Source organism: Pecten maximus, chromosome 14, assembly GCF_902652985.1.
Source record: "Pecten maximus chromosome 14, xPecMax1.1, whole genome shotgun sequence".
Taxonomy (NCBI): domain Eukaryota; kingdom Metazoa; phylum Mollusca; class Bivalvia; order Pectinida; family Pectinidae; genus Pecten; species Pecten maximus.
In genome coordinates this window covers 26,241,001-26,255,355 of record NC_047028.1, presented here as the reverse complement: position 1 = coordinate 26,255,355, position 14,355 = coordinate 26,241,001, and the positions used below count along the sequence as shown (strand labels likewise).

At 45.0% G+C, this 14,355-nt stretch overlaps 2 protein-coding genes across 2 annotated transcripts; both read left to right on the top strand.

Annotated features, from left to right (window-relative positions):
* Window positions 1-5,275: 5,275 nt before the first annotated feature.
* On the top strand, window positions 5,276-6,142 carry LOC117341828 (extensin-like; the record flags this gene model as incomplete). The annotated part of the gene is given in 3 exon segments (XM_033903690.1): window positions 5,276-5,424; window positions 5,633-5,813; window positions 6,095-6,142. Coding segments are annotated over 3 exon segments (378 nt in total), but the record flags the coding sequence as incomplete, so codon positions are not given.
* Window positions 6,143-7,360: 1,218 nt separating this feature from the next.
* LOC117341827 lies at window positions 7,361-12,907 on the top strand (the record flags this gene model as incomplete). Its single annotated transcript, XM_033903689.1, has 2 exons — window positions 7,361-7,432; window positions 12,854-12,907. Coding segments are annotated over 2 exons (126 nt in total), but the record flags the coding sequence as incomplete, so codon positions are not given.
* Window positions 12,908-14,355: the final 1,448 nt, after the last annotated feature.

The window sequence follows — 14,355 nt, the reverse complement described above, 5'->3', positions numbered from 1 at the left end:
AAAGAATATTTCGTAATCTTCATATAAATGTTCCCCTCGTTATTAAATATCAGTTTTGAGACAGATCGGAGCAAACAAATAAAATGACCGAAAGCCGGTATCTTACATATTGCCAGTTTAAGACGGATTTCGCTATTTTCTGACAATTACTAACGTGTTTCTAAAGCTTAAATCAACACAAAATCTGGGTATTCCTTTGCGTATGAAGGACTAATGTGACTCCCTGCCAAGCCAGGTAATTGGTTTAGTGTACACGCCTTAAGACGGAAACATAAACAAAATAACCATCCGTCCTCATTGCAACAATTGGTAAAAACATTTCGTAGTTGTGTGACTTACATTTCTAAACAAAGTATATAGTTAAGTGACCAAACAAGTACATAACCGAGAAGGGAGCATCGAATCACGCACCGAGGTTATACATAGCCGACCTCCCGCGGTCATATGGTCGTTAGCATCATTGATGTGAGCTAGAAGGATGAAACAGTATGATGTCCCTAACATAATCGACGTGTCTTAGAGGGACCAAACAGCTGGGTAATGTCCCTAGAATCACTGTCGTGTCCTAAAAGGACCAAACAGCTGTATGGTGTCCCTATCATCACTGACGAGTCCTACGAAGTCTAAACAGTTGTATGATGTCCCTAACATAACCGACGTGTCTTAGAGGGACCAAACAGCTGGGTAATGTCCCTAGAATCACTGTCGTGTCCTAAAAGGACCAAACAGCTGTATGGTGTCACTATCATCACTTACAAGTCCTAGAAGGGCTAAACAGCTGTATGATGTCCCTAACAACACTGACGAGTCTTAAAGGACGAAACATTTGTATGATGTCCCTAACGTCACTGACAAGTCTTAAAGGACCAAACAGCTATAAGACGTCCCTAGCATCACTGACGAGTCACAGAAGAACCAAACAGCTGTATGATGTCCCTACCAACACTAACGAGTCTTAGGAGGACCAAACAGCTGTATGATGTCCCTAACATCATTGGCGAGTCCTAGGAGGACCAAACAGCTGTATGATGTCCCTAGCATCACTAACGAGTCACAGAACCAAACAGTTGTATGATGTCCCTAACATAACCGACGTGTCTTAGAGGGACCAAACAGCTGGGTAATATCCCTAGAATCACTGTCGGGTCCTAAAAGGGCCAAACAGCTGTATAGTGTCCCTATCATCACTGACGAGTCCTACGAAGACCAAACAACTGTATGATGTCCCTAACATCACTGACGAGTCACAGTAGGACCAAACAGCCGTATAATGCCCCCTAACGTCACTGACAAGTCCTTTGAGGACCAAACAGCTGTATGATACAGCTATCTATTCATTAATCTATATACTGTATCTATAGTACTCAATTATTTTAAGGACATATTTACAAGTGTCTGAGCTGTACAATCATTCTGAATTTTGCTGCCATAATCATCAATTTGGTTTAGATTATTTTGTTTAAAGTCCTATTAACAGCCAGTGTCATTTAAGGTGAAGGAGAGCCGGAGTACCCAGAGAAAAACCGCCGACCTAGGGTCAGTACCAGTACTGCCCCACGTAGGTTTCGAACTCGCAACCCAGAGGTGGAGGGCTAGTGATAAAGTGTCGGGACACCTTAACCACTGCCCCCAGACATCTTTATAAGGGTTGATAACATATCTATATATTTTATGTAAAGCTAGTAGATATGTAATTGTGTATTATATCATGCATATCATTAAAGTTGAAGCCTTCGTTTTTCATTTCCATTCAACTTAACGTTTCTAGTTAAAAGATCAGTGTGAATGAACGTTTAACATGACTGAACAACGTCAGATTGTATAAATGAACACCCGACAATATAAACAATAGCCGTGTGACATTACAGGCTCAGACGAAAAAACAGACGAACAGACCGATCTGTAGTAACGTGGTTGTTTTCTTGGGCAATATATCTCACCCAATTGCCAATGATGACATGCAATGGAAGTCACGTATGTTGTTCAGTGAGGTAGCCACCAGCTACTACAAGGAAACCCCATCCCAAAATGACATTGACTGTTCACGGGGTGATTAACACAACAAACAAGTATTTAGAGGTCATAACTATGGAAAGTCAGGAAGAAAAAAAAAAAGAAAAAAAAAACAACAACAAAAAAACCTGTCTTGACGGATGCTTTAATGGAGCGGGTGCCTCAACCCCAAAATTTACTCAATAAATGTTCGTACTTTTGGATTTTCAAACATCTTAGTCACAAATGGACGTATGTGTATTCTAAAACGATGACACTAGAATATATTTCTCATTATGACATTGATAACAGCAATACATTGCGTGTTTAACGTCAACAAAGCGTTGATTTTTATGACCACGACGTCAATAGCTTTAATACTATTTGTGACTATGACGTTAACTCTTGAAGAATAATTGAAACCAAATAAAATCTACACCTGTAAGTATGAACAGCTGACACATAGGTAAATATCAACATTTACCAACCGGAGCGAATCGAACAAGTCCTTGACACACGTAGGCTCACGGGAACATTTTAGGTAAACTTTAATCAAAATTTTCAATCGTCCGATGACAATAAAAGTGTACCATTTAAATGAACATTACAAAGGTATCGTTATCGAAATCACGCTGACAAATGACGTCACCATGGGAAAAGTAGCTACATGGAACATTAGCAATAAATCGTCCTTATGTACATGTATTGACCAAAAAAATATCACTTGTAATTATCGGCTAAGTTTATAGGTAAATATCTGTGCGTGATTCGTCATGTTAAATAAAATTAATTCACCAAGGGTTTCTGATTATAAGATTTTAACCCGTCAGGGATTTAATTAAAACATGAAGATGACTCGCAGCTATTTATTAATGTTAAACATATCTGATCACTGATCAAACATCTGTGTCGACTTAACTCATCGTTTAATCTTCAGAACAAACACTGACTTATCTTGCTAAAGGTTAAATATGCCATCTGGTTAAGTTACAATTACGATTTTAAAATTAGATTATAATTATATGTATGTGACGGAACGATGTATTTACTTTCACAAAACTATTTGATGTTCACAGCCCCCCTGCTATTTGGTATCATTGACCCTCGTTACGGTTTGGTGAATATTTCGAAACACCACTATGTGCGAAATCAGCTAATATAACACATAGTCTGTAACATAATACGCAAAAGTGTTGTGATGAACGTTTTAATTCTGCTTCGTGACGCCAGAAGCTAGTGATAATATCACTGTCTACACACACACACATATATATATATATATAACAAATGCAGGTGTGATTTGTGACTTCCTGCACGAAAGTATATCGACAACAAGTAATGCATGCTTGTAGACCTGTTTTCTGCATAGCCGAAATGCAATATTCTGTGTGCCCTTTGAATAATTATATCCCTTTCTCCCTAGCGCTAGTACTTTAAGTATTTCCTACATATCCCTATAGCACCAACGTGTTGTGCTGGCAGGGATTCCTCTTTTATAAAACTGGAATATTTATATCTGATTTGTCTTGAAATTAGATCAAAAACTAAAATATTGTGAAAGCGGTCATCTTTTGTCAGGCAAGTATCTAAAAATTGAAATAAGAATGATAATGATGAACAACTTCGCATGTAAGGTCCTCTTTCACGAACAATAAAAGTTTGCCCACGAACTAATTTGGCCAAAACCATATGTTATTTGTAGCACGTTTAGAATGAACACTTGAAATATGTTTCAAAAATTCAAAAGGTCCCAGGGGCTTGTGCTATGACTAACATAAACTTGTCCATCAGATGTGTATTACCTGGTTCACTTTTTCATCCACAACACTATCAAAAAACATTTTTTTTTGCCAAATGATCTCATTTTCTAAAGAGAATGATTAACTGCAAATTTAGATCTCACATATGTAGCTCAATATCGCACAATACAAATTTAGAACAGATTTTAACACAAAATAAAAACAGGCCCCTGGGACCTTTTGAATTTTTCAAACCTATTTCAAGTTTCCTTGGTATACAGTTTAAGGCCTTTTTACCGGATAAGGTCAGTTAAGGAAGCTTTTCGCCGCAGGCGATGGTGTCACTGACGAACGCTTTGATAGTGCGATCACAATGAAATTGCTGAGGAAGTTGACCTGTTGTCTCATCTTATGCTTCGGAAAAGACGACTTAATAAGCTCGGTTCCTCTTTCTAAGCGTTTGTCCCTCTTTGTGTCTGATATAGACAATACTTAATAACAAAATAATAAAATAAATCAATAATATGATCAAATCATCAATCAAAACCTGTATATTGTTAGTTTTAGAAGCTTGTTACGTGTTGATTAGCGTATTATAATAGATCTGGCTAAATATATATTATCAATTGTAAAGTGAAATTCCAGGATATATAGCATGTGTGACCTATGGATGAAGGAAGTGAATAGACTTATAGAGTGTGAGATATCTCCCTACTCTATACTTTGCTGCGGGTATGATTTGAATACTGTACATTGTGTCATGCGGTTGTCCTTATAAACTCCAAACGCCGTGACAGAAATATAATATAAGTTCATCTTGACGAATCAGAACACCTATCATATACCCAGTACACCCATCACATACCCAGTACACCCATCACATACCCAGTACACCTACCACATACCCAGTATACCCACCACATACCCAGTACACCCACCACATACCCAGTACACTTACCACATACCCAGAAAAAAAAAATCAAAAATTTAAAAAACCGGGGGGGTTTTTTTTAAAACCCCCAAAATTTTTTCCCCAAAAAAAAAACCCCAAAAATTTAAAAAATTTTTAAAAAATTTTTTCCCAAAGAAAAAACCCCCCTAACCCCACATAAGTCACCACCAATTACCCATTTTAACCCCAAAATAAAAAACCCCACCCCAAAAAACCCCACCCCTCATCCCCCAAAACCCCCCCCAAAAACAAAAAAAAAAAAACAAGGCCCCCCAAAAAACGAAAAAACCCAAAAAAAAACCAAACCCCCAAAAAAACCCCAAAAAAAGCCCACAAAAAGAAAAAAAGCCCGGGGCCCCCAAAAAACCCTCCCCCCAAAAAAAAAACCCCCAAAATAAAAAAAAAAAAACCCCCCCCCAAATCCCCCCACCACAACAAACCCAAAAATTAAACCCCCCCCGAAAAACCCTAATAAAAAAAAACCCCCCCCAAAAAAAATACAAACATAAGAAAAAATACCCAAAAAATTTTCCCCATCCCAACCCCCGGGAAAAAATTAAAAACCCCCCAAACCCCCAAAACCCCGAAAAAAAAATCCCCCCAAACAACCCAAAACCCAAAACCCACCCCCCACCCCCCCCAAACCCACCACCCCCAACACCCCCCAAACCCAGAACCCCCACATCCAGACACCACCAAACCCAGAAAAACCCCCAAACCCAGTAACCCCCAAAAACCCAAGTACAAACCAACCATACCCCCCAAAAAACCCCAAAAAAAAACCCCAAAAACCAACAAAAACCAGAAAAAACCCAACCCCACCACAACCCAGTCCCCCCCAAACCAAAAAACCCACCCCACCCAAAAACCCCCCCAACCCCCCAGAAAAACAAACGAAAACCCCCAAAAAAAGACCCCCCAAACCCAAACCCCCCAAAAACATCCCCAGTAACCCCCCCAAAACCCGGAACCCCAAAACCCCACAAAAAACCCCAAACAAAAACCCCCCCAAGAAAACCAAACAACCAAAAGCCCCAAAAAAAGCCCCAACACAAAAACCCCCAACACCCCCCAAAACCCAGACCCCCAAACCCGACACCCACCCCCAAAACACCCCCCAAATCCCCAAGGTAACCCCAAACCCACCCCAAAAAGGAAAAAAACAAAAAAAAAACAAAAAAAAAAAAAACCCAGCCCAAATAAAAGGGAAAAAAACCCAAAAAACAAAAAAACCCAAACAAATAAAAACCCCCATTTTACCCAGCCCCACCACCACCCAGACACCCCACATCCCCAGTCACCCAAAATAAAAGACACCAAATTTCCCCAAACAAAAAAAAAAAAACCCCCCATAAAAAAAAAAAAAAAAAAAAAAAAAAAAAAAAAAAAAAAAAAAAATAAAAAAAAAAAAAAAAAACAAAACTAAAAAAATTATTTAAAAAAAATACAACAAAAAAAAAAAAAAAAAAAACAAAAAAAAAACAAAAAAAAAAAAAAACCAAAACCCCAAAACCAAGAACACCCAACCCAGAAAACCCAAAAAAAACCCATAACCCCACCCCCAAAAAAACGGACCCCCCAAACAAAAAAAAAACCCACAAAACAACCCACAAAAACCCAAACAACCCCACCCAAAAAACCCCACATACAAAAAACCCCCAAAACCAAAACCACAAAACAAAAAAAAAAAAAACCCAAAAACCCCCAAAATCCCAGACAAAAACCCCAAAAAAACCCCCAAAACCCCCAACCCCCACATACCCAGAAACCCAAAAAACCAAAAAAAACCCCACCCCCCAACACCCACCCCCCCCCCCAAACCCCCACACAAACCCCCCCCCCAAACCCAAAAAAAAAAAAAAAAAACATCCCCCAAAAAAAACCCCAATAAGAACAACCAAACAACCCCCAAACATAAAAAAAACCCCCCCCCAATAAAAATAAAAACAAACCCCGGAAACCCACCCCCCCCCCCCCCCAAAAAAACCCCAAAAACCCCCACATCCCCAGAACCCCCCCCCAACCCCCCTTCCCAAACCCCCCCAAACCCGTAACCACCACACCCCGGGGCCCCACCACCCCCCCGTACACCCCCACATCCCAAACCCCCACAACCAAACCCCACCACAACCCTAACCCACCACCCGGGACCCCCCCAAACCAAAACCCCCCCCCAAACCCAAAACCCACACTTTCCCGAACCACACTCCAGTACACCCCCACATACCCCCCCAAAAAAAAAAACCCCCCAACAAAAACCACCCAACCCAACCCCCCCCAAAAAAACCACACAACCCACCCAAAAAAAAAAAAAAAAACCCAAAAAAAAAAAAAAAAAAAAAAAAACCCCCAGTAACCCACCAAAAAAGTACACCCCCCAAACCAACCCAAAAACAACCCCCTTCCCCCAGTAAACCCCCCAAAACCCAGAACCCCAAACCCCAAAAACCCCCAAAAACCCCCCCAAACCCAACAAACCAAACCCAAAAACCCCCCAAAACCCCAAAAACCAAAATACAACCCAAAAAACCCAACCAAAAACCCCACCACAAACCAACACCACCCAAACCAAACCCACAAAAAAACCCCCAAAACCCGGGAACCCCCCCCAACCCAAACCCCCCACAACCCCCCAAAACCCCCAAAACCCCAAAAAAAAAAACCCAACCCAAACCCAAAAAAACCCAAACCCCAAAAAACCCCAAAACAAAACCAAAAAAAAAAACCCCAAACCACCACCAACAACCCAGTCACCCCCCAATACCAGTACCCCCCCCAAAACCCAGAAAAACCCCCATACCCTACCCCCACCACTACCCAGAAACCCCCACAACCCAGCCACCCAAAAACACCCCCAATCCCCTTTAACCCCCCACATACCGTCCCCCCCCACCACATCCCAGCCCCAAAATACCCAAAACCCCCCACCATACCCAAAACCCCAACAAAACCATACCCCCCAAACCCCCGAAAACCACCAAAACCCCAGAACAACCCAACCATTAACCACCCACAACCCTAAACCCCCAAAACCCAAAAAACCCCCCCCAAACCATAAACCCCCACCCCCCAACCCCAAAAAACCACCACAAACCCAAAAAACCCCCCCCAAAAAAAAACCCCCAAAAAACCCCCCAAAAAAAACCCTTCCAGAACCCCCCCCCCCCCAGGACACCCACCCCAGAACCACCAAAACCCCAGACACCCACCCCCAAACCAAAAACCCCCAAACCCAAAACCAAAACCCAAACCCCCCAAAACCCCCCACACCATCCCCCAAAAAACCCTTACAAAAAAAAACCCAGACCCCAAAACCCCCCTCACCCACCCAAACCCACCAATCCCCAAACACCCCAAAAAAAAAGGGGAAAAACCCAAAAACCAGTAAACAATAAGTAAACCCACCCAAACCAGTAAAAAAACCCACCAAACCCAAAACCCCAAACCAAAAAAACCCCAAAAAAACCCCAAAAAAAAAAACAAACCCCTAACCCAAAACCCCCCAAAAAAAAACAATCCCCCCAAAAAAAAAAAAGAAAACACAAAAAAAAAAAAAAAAAAAAAAACCCCCCAAAAAAAAAAAACCAAATAAAAGAACCCCAAATCCCAGTCCCCCCCAAAAAACAAACCCCCAAAACCCCAGTACACCCACAAACCCAAACCCCCCAAACAAACAACCCCCCCAAACCAACACCCCCCAAACCCAACACCCCCCCAAAAACCCCCCCCCCCAAAACCCAGCCCCCCAAATACCCAGCCCCCAACCAAAACCCCCAAACACCCACCAATACCCTTTTCCCACCCCCAAAACCCACACCTCCAAACACCCCCACATCCCCAAACCCCCCCCCAAAAACCCCCCCCCCAGTCCCCAAACCCCCATACCCATCCCCCAAACCCAACCCAAAACCCCCACAAACCCCACACCACCCAAAACCAAAACAAAAAAAACCCCCCCCAAAAACCGTACACCCAAAACCCAAAACACCCCAAAAACCCCAAACACCACCCCACCCCCAAAACCCAAAACCCACCCAAAACCCAAAAACCCGTACCCCCCCAAAACCCCGTACCCCCAAAAAAACACCCCCCACTACCCCCCCCACCAACCCAAGTAAAAAACAAAAAAGTAAAAAAAGTAAAAAAAAAAAAAACCAAAAAAAGAAAAAAAAAAAATCCCCAAAAAAAAAAAAAAAAAACCAAAAAACCCAAATACAAAACCCCCAAAAACCCCCCAAAAACCCAAAAAAACCACCCATACAAAGTACACCAACAACCCGACCCCCCCAAAACCCCAAAACCCCCCAATACCCAGACCACCAACCCATACCCCCCCAAAAAAACCCGAACCCCCAATACCCCCCCCAAACCCAAACCAACATACCCCCACCCCTCCCCCCAAACCCCAACATTTAAAAAACCCAACACCCAAAACACCCACCCAACCCAGTACACCCAATACCAAACCCCCCCCCAAAACACCCCCCACCCCCAGTACCCCCCCAAATCCCCCAAAAACCCCCAAAACCCCAAACCCAACAAAAACCCCCCCCCCAAAAAAACCCAAAACCCCCAACCCCCCAAACCCCAAACCCAACCCCCAAACCCCCCCCAAACCCCCCCCCCAAACCCACCAAACCCATCCCCCCCCCCCATCCCCACCCCCCCAAACCCCCCCCCCCCAAAAAACCCAAACCCACCACAACCCTCCCCCACCCCCCCCCAACAAAACCCAAACCCACACCCCCCCCCAAAAACCCCCACCCAAAAAACCCCAAAACCCAACCCCCCCCCCCCCAAAAAAATTTAACAAAAAAACCCCCCCCCCAAAACCCCCCCCCCAAAAAAAACCAAAAACACCCCCCCCCAAACCCACCACCCCCAAAACCCCCCCCAAAACCCCCCCCCAAAAAACCCCACCCCACCCACCCCCCCCCCCAAAAAAACCCCAAACCCCACCCCCCCCCCCCCCAACCCTAAACCCACCCAAAAAAACCCCCAAACCCCCACCCCCCCCAAACCCCCAACCCCAAACCCCACAAACCCCCCCAAAACCAAAACCCCAACACCCCCCAACCCAAAAACCACCCCCAACACCCACACCCCCCAAACCCCCCAACAAACCCCCCACCCCCCAAACCCCCCCCCAAACCCCCCCCACTACCCACCAACCAAAAAAAAAACCCCCAAAAAAAAAACCCCCAACATTACCCAAACCCCAACCCCCAAACCCCACCACAAAACCACAAAAACCTTCCCCCCCAAAAAACCCAAACCCAAAAAACCCCCAAACCCACAAAACCAACCCCCCCCACATACCCAGACCCCCAAAAAAGAAAACCCCAACATCCCCGCACCACCAATACAACCCCAAACCCATCCCCCAAAAAAACCAAAAACCCCAACAACCCAAACCCCCAAACAAAAAAAAACCCCCTACACCAAAAAACACCCACCAAAACCCCAAACCCACCAAACCCAAAAACCAAAAAAAACCCAAAACCCAAACAAAAACCCAGTAAACCCACCCCCCAAAACCCCCACCCCCCAAACCCCAAAACCCAAAACCCCCCCAAAAAATACCCAACCCCCACCAATACCCATCAAACCCAACCCATACCAAACCCAGAACCCCCCCAAACCCATCCCACCCCACCCAAAACCCACCCAAAATTTCCCCAAACCCCCAATAAAAAACCCAAAAAACACCCCCAAACCCCAAAAAACCCCCCCAAAAAACCCACCATACCAGACACCCCCACCTCCCCACCACAAAACCATAACCAACAAAAACCCGCCCCAAAACAAAAAAAAAAAAATACCAAAAAAAAATTTACCCAGAACCCCCCATACCCAAACCCCCCATACCCACCCCCCACCAATACCGTCACCCCCAACCCAGTACACCCCCCACATCCCCAGTAACCCCCAACCCCAAAGTACCCCCCAATACCAAGAAAACCCCCAAACCCAAACCCCCCAAAAACCCAAAAAAAAAAAAAAAAAAAAAACCCCAAAACCCCAAAACCCCCCAAAAACCCCCAAAACCCCCCAAACCCAACCCCCAAAAATACAAAACCCACAAAACCCAAACAACCCCCACATCCCAGTCCCCCCAAACAACCCCCACCCCAAACTCCCCAGTACCCCACCAAAAAAACCCATACACCCCCAAAACCAAACCCCACCCAAAAAAACCAAAACCACAACCCAACCCCAAAAACCCCCTACCCCCCCAAAACCCCAAAACCCCCATACCCCCCCACAACCAGTACCCCCCCACATACCCAGTCCCCCCACCACAACCCATACACCCCCAACATCCCAAAAACCCCACCCACCCATAACTGAAACCCCTAACCCCCCAAAACCCCAAAATAAACCCAAAACCCCCATTAAAAAAAACCCCCAAAAAACCCACAAACACCAAAAAAAACCCCAAAAAAAACAATACCATACAAAAAAAACCAATACCCAACCCCCCCAAAACCAAACCAAAACCCCCCCAAACCCAAAAACCCCCCAAAAAACCCCCCAGTAACCCCCCCACCCCCCGCACCCCCCATACCCAGTACCCCCCCCAAACCCAAAACCACAACCCCCCCCCAAATCCCCGTCCCCCACAAACCCAAAAACCCAAACATACCCAGTAACCCCCCCAAAAGGGAAACCAAAAAAAAAAAAAAAAAAAAACAAACCAAAAAAAACCCAAAATAAGAAAAAAATAAAAAAAAACCCCCCAAAATAATAAAAAAAATAAAAAAAAAAATAAGTAAAAAAAAACCCCAAAAACCACAAAAACCCAAAACCCAACAAAAACAAACAAAACCATTAACCAAACCCAAAACCACAACCCCAAACCCCCCCAACAAAAACCAAACCCAAACCCATCCCCACCCATCCAAAACCCCCAAACAAACCCCCCCCCCAACACCCCAAAACCCCAAAACCCCAAAACCCCAAAAAAAAAAACCCCCCCAAAAAAAACAAAAAAAAAAAAAAAAAAAAGAAAAAAAAAAAAAAAAGAAAAAAAAAAAAAAAAAAAAACAAAAAAAAACAAAAAAAAAAAAAAAAAAAAAAAAAAAAACAAAAAAAACACCCAAAACACACACCAAACCCCACAAAAAAAACCCAAAAACCACAAAAAAAACCCCAAAACCCCAAAAACCCAACCCCCCCCCAAACCAAAAAACCCAAAAACCCAAAAATACCCCAACCCAGGAACCCAAAAAACCCCCGCCCCAACAACCAAACACCCCCAAACCCCAGCCCCCCCAACAACCCAACACCCCACAAAAACCCAACACAACCCAGAACACCCAAAGACCCCCACACCCCCCCAGGCCCCAAACCCCCCCCCCCAAAAAACCCCAAAACCCAACAAACCCAAAAACCCAAAACATAAAAATTCCCCCCCCAAAATACCCAAAACCCCCCCCAAACCAAAACCACCCACCACTACCCAGAAACCCCAAAACATACCCCCCCCAAAAAATTTCCAGTCCCCACCACATCCAGCCCCCCAAAAACCCCCAAAAACCCCCCCCAAACCCCCCCCAAACCGTCCCCCCCAAAAAAACCCCCAAAATACCAGACCCACCACTACCAGAACCCACCAAAACCAAAAAAAAACCCCAAACCAAACCCCCAGAAAACCCCCCCCCCAGACCCCCCACCATTTTCCAGAAAAAACCCCCCAAACCCAGCACCCCCACATACCCAGTCACCCCAAAAACCCCCCCACCACAACCCAGAAACCCCCAAACCACAAAAACCAACCCCCCAACCCAAACACCCCCCCAAAATAAACCCCCCCCAACCCCCCCCCCCAAAACCCCCCAACATCCCCGAACCACCACACCCCAGACACCCACCCCCCGGCCCCCCCAAACAACCCAAAAACCACAAAAAAAAACCCCCCAAAATCCCCCCCAAAACCCACAACCCACCCCCACCACAACCCTTTCCCCCAAAACCCCAAAACCCAAACCCACCCCGACCCAACCCAAACCCAAAACAAAACCCAAAACCCACAAACCCCCCACCCCCCCAAACAACCCAAAAAAAAAAAAAAAAACCCCAAAAAAAAAAAAAAAAAACCCCCAAAAAAATAAAAAAAAAAAAAGGGGAAAAAAAACCCCAAAAAAACCCAAAAAACCCAAAAAAAAAAAACCCCCAAAAAAAAACAAAAACCCCCAAAAAAAAACCCGGGAAAAAACCCCAAAAAAAAAAAAAAAAAAACCCCCAAAAACCCAAAAAAACCCCAAAAACCCCCCCAAAAACCCCATCCCCAACCCCCACCACCAACCCCCCCCAACCAAACCCAAAAACCAAACCCAAAACAAAAAACAACACCCACCCCCCCCCCCCAAAAAACCCAACCCCCCAAAAACCCCCAAATACCCATTTACACCCCCCCCAAACCCAAACCCCCCAACAAACCCACCCACAAAACCCAAAAAAAAAAAAAAAAAACCCAACCCCAAAAACCCCCACCAATACCCAGAACCCCAAAACCCCAGAACCCCAAACATACCCGTACCCCACCAACCCGTACCCCACAATAAAAAAAAAAAAAACCCCAAATAAAACCCAAAAAATCCCAAAAACAAAACCTACCAAAACAAAAAAACAAAAAAAAAAAAAAACCCCAATCCCATAAAACCCCAAATCCCAAACCCCCAAAACCCCCAAACCCCAAACACCAAATACCCCCCAAAACCCCCCCAAAAACCCCCAATACCCCCCCCCCCAAACATACCCGTCACCCACCCAACCCAGACACCCCCCCCCCAAACCCCAAACCAAAAAAACCCAAAACCCCAACCCCACCACAACCCCCCCCCCACCATTTACCCAACACCCAACCACAAACCCTACACAACCCAACCCAAAACATACCCCACCCCCCCATCCCAAAAAACCCCCCCAAACATCCCACAACCAAACCCCCAAAACAACATAACCACCCCCCCCCAAAAAAAAACCCAAAAAAAAATTTTAAAACAACCAAAAAAAAAAAAACCCAAAAAAAACCCAACATACCCGGAAAAAACCCCCAAAAAACAAAACCCCAAACCAAAAACAACCAGAACCCCCACAAAAAAGCCCCAAAAAGACACCCAAAAAAACCAAAAAAAACCCCCAAAAAAAAAACCCCCAAACCAAAACCCCACAAAAAAAAAAACCCCCCAATACCCGTACCCCCCCCCCAAAACCCAACCCCCCCAAAAACCTCAACCCCAACCCAACCCCCTACCCAAAACACCCCCCCATACCCTAAAAAAAACCCCCAACCCCAACCCCAAAAACCCCAAACCCCCCCCACCAAACCCAGTACCCCCAAATACCAAACAAAAAATACCCAGGGACCACCATCCCCGGCACCCACAAATCCCAGCCCACCAAAACCCAACCCCAAATCCCCAACCCCCCCCAAACCATAACCCCCCATCACCCACAAAACCCATAACCCCACATACCCCCAAACCACCCCTCCCCAAAAAAACCCCCAGTACACCCACCACCCCCCGTAAAACCACCAAACCCAAAGTACCCCCCCCCCTACCCATACCCCAAAACCAACAAACACCCCCCCAACCCAGTACCCCCCACATACCCAGTACCCCCCAAACTACCATACCCCCCCCTTTTAACACCCCCAAAACAACC